The 6269-nt window shown below is 43.7% G+C and overlaps 1 protein-coding gene across 4 annotated transcripts in view; it reads left to right on the top strand.

Annotated features, from left to right (window-relative positions):
• Window positions 1-620: 620 nt before the first annotated feature.
• RICTOR (RPTOR independent companion of MTOR complex 2) overlaps window positions 621-6269 on the top strand; it is a 138441-nt gene continuing 132792 nt past the window's right edge. For 2 of the 4 annotated variants that reach the window (XM_017505890.2, XM_037730437.1), the window contains exons 1-2: window positions 621-742; window positions 913-960. In XM_017505890.2, coding sequence (XP_017361379.1) covers window positions 694-742; window positions 913-960 — 97 coding nt within the window. In that variant the 5' untranslated portion in view covers window positions 621-693. The remainder of the gene's footprint in view (window positions 743-912; window positions 961-6269) is intronic. The other 2 variants (XM_037730435.1, XM_017505887.2) reach the window with 1 other exon arrangement.

Genomic DNA, 6269 nt, shown 5'->3' with positions numbered 1-6269 from the left:
CCCCCCTCCGCTGCACCCCCTTCTCGCGTCCTACGCCTGGCGGCCAAAAAAAAAACCAAAAAAACCGCCCAACCGCTCCCACTTTGAGAAGCCCTCCTAGCCGAAAGGGGCGTTCGGAAAGATCAAGGGCAAGGCTGGAAAACAAACTTTGTTATGTGTTAACTTAGTCGGAGCAAAGCGATTCCAGGAAAGGAGACTAAAACGGTGCGCAGCGTTTTTATAAAAATTGTTTCAATGGATGAACGGGGGAGTGGGGCCGTCCACAGCAGGGCTTGAGAGCAAGCAGGAGACTCTCAGGTCGGCGTTGAGCAGGTGGCCCGCCGGTCGCATCTCGGCGTCCTCCTCCTCCTCGCTCGCCTCTGTTTGGACAACGGCTTCCGCGGCGGCCGGAGGGGAGCATCCTTTACGCTGCCAACTCGCATCAATGGGACTTTCCTCGTGGGAACTGCCCCTCCCGGCGGACATGCCCTCCGGGTCTGGCGTGGGCGGGCAGGCGGGCGCTGCAAACTCCGGGCAGACCTTGGGTCTGTTCCGCGCTCCCTCCGCGCCGGCACCGAGCCTGCACCACCCGCAGTCGTCGCCGCCAAGGGGGCGGGGGAGGTGCCGCGGGGGGCGGGCGCGGCGCGCGGGGAGGAGAAGGGGTTCTCGCGCGATTGGGCGAGGTTTCCGGTGTTGTGACTGAAACCCGTCAATATGGCGGCGATCGGCCGCGGCCGCTCTCTGAAGAATCTCCGAGTACGAGGTAAGCCCGCTGCAAACCTCACTCTCCAACGCCCGGCGCCCGCCACCCCCTGGCACTTGCCTTCCCCTGGCCCTGGGTGGGGAGCGAGCCGGGGCGCTGGCCAGAGCCAGGGCAGCCGCAGCTGGCCTGCGAGCGAATCCTAACTGGGGCTGTGTGTCTGTTTCGCGCAGGGCGGAATGACAGCGGCGAGGAGAACGTCCCGCTGGATCTAACCCGAGGTAACGCGGGGCGCCGCGGTCGCCGGCGAGGGCGCGCTGCTGGGGAGGAGCCGGGCCCGGGGCTTGGGGCCAGAGGCAGGGGCGGGCCCCACACGGGACCGGCGGGGTGCGGGGGGCAGAGCCGGAGCCCCGCCTGCCCGCGGGAGCCGAGCCCGGGGCCGCCTCGCCGGACCCGCCTCGCCGGACCCATCCCCCTTCCCGGCGCCCGCTTCCCTGGCCCGAGCTCTTCTCCGGGCCTCCGGCTGCTGCGGGTGCGAGGGAGCCCCGAGTGGAACTCGGCGGACCCGGCGACCCATTGGGCTCGAGCTCCGGCGGAGCGGTTTGCACCTATCCCGGAGTCCGGCAGCCAAGCTGGGGGCAGCTGGAGGGAGGTAAAGGCTGTTTTTTAGGTTGCAGGAGGTTGTTTGAGGGATGAGCGACCACATCCTGCCCTCCCCATCCCCGGAGCAGAAGCCGGACCTACTCGGTGTTTGCTGATTGCCTCTTTTCCCCTTTGCCCACGGTCCTGTGGGGACCCGCAGCATTGATAACTCGATAGTGAAACCTAGAACTGGTCATTACTGCTAACTGGTTTATGCTGTTTCCCTTCTGCTTCCCTTTCCCGGGCCGCTGGGACTGTAGTTGGCAAAAGACCGCCCCCTCGCCCTGCTGCAGGTTCATTGTTTACCTTCTGCAGTGGAGATGGGTTTGTTTACACCTTTCGAACTGGGGAAACCTGGGTTATATTTTTAATGACCTAATCCGGTTACTAGCCAGTGTTTCTTCTATCACTCACAGTACTAGAGTTTATTCAACATTGTCTCGTTGAAGATTTAGTAGTTACGTACAAGATTCTTTTCTCTTCCACGGTAAACACGATTTAGTCTACTGATTCTGACGAAGTCATACGCGGGCTGTAGCTTGGAGTGTAACCCGGCTCAGCTGTGCAGAATCAGTTTCTGAGATCTGTAAAACACCTTAGGAAGTAAAAACAACAACAAAGACTTGTTGTAAACATTATGAGCTATTTTTTACCCTATACTGTGCTTGACGTCTGACGAAGTCATACACGGGCTGTAGCTTGGAGTGTAACCCGGCTCAGCTGTGCAGAATCAGTCTCTGAGATCTGTAACACCTTAGGAAGTAAAAACAACAAAAACTTGTTGTAAACATTATGAGCTATTTTTTACCCTATACTGTGCTTGACGTAATAACTTATCTACAGTAATTTGTCAAACCTGGGCTCCTTGTTCGCAATGGCTCATCTCGAGTGAAACCATAGTGCATTTTCTAATTTGTTTTATTTTGCATATCACAGTGTAAGATTAGTTTTATAAACTGAATGGTCGGCTTTCATTAGCTACAAGAGTACATGTTTGTTACTTAATATTTTGTTCTGAAAGTTCAAGGACTTAGTTGCTGGTGAACTAGGTCCTTTTGCAAGCCAACGTTTCTAAAATATAATACAATGTAATAGAGCTTAAGTCCTGGAAATGGCTACTAATTACATTATCAATGAGCTAATTTCCAACTTTTTTTCAGCAGATAGGTTTTGAGAATTAGTATAGAAAGACTTAAAGCTTTTGACTTCTGTACAGCAGTTTGGAAACTTGACTAAACATAACACACGTGAAAAATCTATATAAAATAGATTTACTAGTAAACTTTCTAACAAGGATAATTCCTACAATTTCAGGTCTGTAAAAGATGTAATTAGTGAGTGATTTATATAGCGGCATTTATGTTTTTAGATGAAGGTGAAAGGGGCACTTAGTAAATTTGAGTTTATCTTGTGCATTAAAAACCTGCTTAGATGTGGTGCTGGAAATATATAGTTGTATTTTAAATTGAGTTCGTCGAGCTCTTATATATAGTGGTTTCTCTTCTTGGTGTCAAAATGTTGAGTTGTGAAAGAGCTTAGGTACAAATCTGATAATTTTGGCCTATTCCCGTTTTACTGAGGCACACAGGTAACTCTGTTTACTATTTAAAATGCTGTATGAACAGCATTTAGTAAGCACCTGTGTCCATAGGTGTTTCCAGGTTAATATAAACAGCGCAGAAAATGCTGTTTCTGCCTGCCCTGACAAGATGTACTTCAGTTTGGTATAAAATATACACAGCCACTTAAAACTGATTGCAAAAATAGTGAGAGATTGTATGAGATCTGTATTTCTTAATCATAAGAAGTTTGGAATTAATCTGAATTAGTCATTTTATAGTGATACTATTGTTTTAAAAAGTTGCTGTTGTGACAAACATTTCATTGTTCAAAGTAGGCTTGAAGAAAGTTCATGAGGAATTAAAGTTTAGTAATAATTTGAGAACTGTGAGGCAGTTTGGGTTGCAGCTGAAGGGCAGCTGTTTGTGGATTAGATTACAGTATGTAAAAAGATAAAGTTTGGGGAACCAAAAATTTTTTTGTTTAATGCCAAGGCAGTGTTTGCTTTTATTCTCATTGTTTTAATTTAATCTTTGAGAGATTCGTTGTGTAGATACCTAATAAAGCTCATTATAAAATAGAGGTCATGGTCATTGTAATACCTAAAGGAGCCATCAATGTGTAGTGAGAAGATAGTTGACTATAAAGTCAAATCATTCTGGGTTATAACCTCAGCTGTGAGGTTTAATAGTTGGGTGATTTGGGGCAAGTTATTTGACTTCGCTTAACCCCTGATTTCTTCATTTCTAAAAGAAGAGATAACTTCAGAGGGTTATTAAGAATGTGAAAAGTGAATGAGCTAGTTGTTAATTAAAGTACTTGGTGTAAGACCAGGTACTTTGTGGTTAGCATTAGTTGCCTTCCTACATTGTGAAATCAGAATTTTAAAACTCACATTAAAAATACTTCAAACAGTTGTTTTGAATATTATAAACTTGTTAATGCGGAATTATGGTATTTGAGCTTCCTTTTTTGAGGCATACTGTTGCGATTATTAGCTATAGTCTGTCTAAGGTAGAGTTCTTGAATATAACAACTGTAAAAAAGTGATCTGACATTACCAATAAATTAAGTCTGAGCGAAGTGCAATCTGTTATATTCACTTAGGATAAAATGGGATACTATATTTCATAGAACCTTAGAATTTTTCTCCCTGACACCAGGAAATGTTATACTATTTTAATTATGACTTGGCCAGCCTTACAAGCTTCTTGAGACCCAGAAGACATTTCATTGGTTTTGGTACTGGTGTTAGTGCTGTGGTTCATCCATAGAATGCCTCAGTTAAAAATTGATGGATTAATTTTTATCTAGTTTAGGAACGTCACTGTAGTAGATTTTATAGTCAGCGTATTGGTAATTGTTGTTTTTAGTTTTGTTCAGACAACTACTTAATTTGTGAAAGTCCCCAATATTTGCTAATGTTATTATTAAATACCATTTATAATGCATGCCAAAATGTATTTTGAAACCCAAATGCTTTCCTTTGTACTGCAAGGATAGACTCTTATCAGTTCAGTAGTGCATCTCTTACAGGTACTGAGTCTCTTGAAAAGATACAGTGTTCTTCCTGGGTAAACCCCTCCTGGTATACTTTATTGTGTTCAAAGTGAATTCCCAGAATATGGACACACTAGTTGAAATATTACTAAAATACAATTTATTTAAAAGTACAGTTGAGTTTTATAATGTTTGATTAACCCCTTTACGTTTCCACTAATAAGAGCTAAAAAACAGTCTTGGTTGCTGTTTAATACCTAGAAAAGTAGAAAGGTTATCCAAAATGCTGTAGATTTGAACCCTAACATTTTCTAATTTCTTCTAGTTAGAGTTTACTCATTTGTTTAATTGTTCAGTTAGACAAAATGGACACTGACAAAACATCTATTATATACCAGATGCTGAATTAACAGCTGGAAGAATAAAAATGAGGAAACTGTTTCCCCCTTTTAAGGGATTCATTGGAATAGACATAAGGAAATGATTGTGGATGGAAAAATAATTTAAGTACAAAATAATTTAACAAACTGTATAGGAAACAGAGGTAGTCCAATAGTAGAGGAGAGAAGGATTAACTGGTGGGTAGCGGCTTAGAGAAGTCTCATAGAAGGGTATACTTCTTAAAAGAATAATGGTGGACATAGTGGAAGGAAATATATGCTCTCTTGGGAATATGCCATGCCCTTTGGGAATGGGAAAGTTAGGAAGTAGAGGAGCTGCCTGGGGGGCTGCTGATATAATCTGACAGATGATAGAAGACTGGACCAGAGTGCTGGCTACAGAAAGGAAGTCAATTACATATTTAAATGGAAGAATTATCTAATTTGGTTTCTTCAGATTTCAGATTGATTTCCCCACTCTATGCAGTGAACTTTATTTCTTTATGAAAAAGGTAGACGCTGCCCATCCAGTGTGAATTCCTCAATTGTCTCCCCAGACTTACCTTCTTTTACCCTGACTCAGATAATAAAGCATTGCTATTCCTTTCCAAGGGTAACTTGGAAAAATTTTTTATACTTCTAATACTGTTTCCTCAAGATTCTTTGTAGAACTAAGATCTTCTCTTCATTTCTCCCTCCAGTTGGCTCAGTTCTCATGTTCAGTAAGCAATTGTTAGGTTCTTCACAGGGACCAGGTACTATGCTAGGCATGGGCTTAAAGTGGGAGATATGGAGTGATAACGAAAGATGTTACAAAATCTTTTTTTTTTTTTTTTTTAAAGGATCTACAGCCAGGATAGTTTATCTTCACTCCACAACTTTATTGCTTAACCACTAAAATCTTGTAAACAAAACTCTCCCTCTGTACGGAAAATAATTTCTGAAAAGATGCTAGTAACCTCTTGCAAAATTTTTTTTTTTTTTTTTTGAGATGGAGTTTCACTCTTGTTACCCAGGCTGGAGTGCAATGGCGCAATCTCAGCTCACTGTAACCCCCGCCTCCTGGTTCAGGCAATTCTCCTGCCTCAGCCTCCTGAGTAGCTGGGATTACAGGCACGCACCACCATGCCCAGCTAACATTTTGTATTTTTAGTAGAGACGGGGTTTCACCATGTTGACCAGGATGGTCTCGATCTCTTGACCTCGTGATCCACTCGCCTGGGCCTCCCACAGTGCTGGGATTACAGATGTGAGCCACCGCGCCCGGCACCTCTTGCAAAATTTATGGGCAATTTTACTTTCCACATTCTACTATTATAAATACTGTTACTCTACTACTAGTTTTGCGTCAGGCACTGATTTCATTATTTCACTTAATATTCAGCAACTGTTTTAGCTACACTTACTATCCCTGCTTTATAGTGAGAATATAGGCTTTGAAATTTTAAAGGACTAAAACTCAGATAAGTAATTTAACCAGTGGCACGGGGCTTCGTAAATGACTGATA

This window comes from Cebus imitator, unplaced genomic scaffold (assembly GCF_001604975.1).
Source record: "Cebus imitator isolate Cc_AM_T3 unplaced genomic scaffold, Cebus_imitator-1.0 Scaffold344, whole genome shotgun sequence".
Taxonomy (NCBI): domain Eukaryota; kingdom Metazoa; phylum Chordata; class Mammalia; order Primates; family Cebidae; genus Cebus; species Cebus imitator.
Note: the sequence above shows the minus strand (reverse complement) of the source record. Positions and strands in the feature narration are given on the sequence as shown.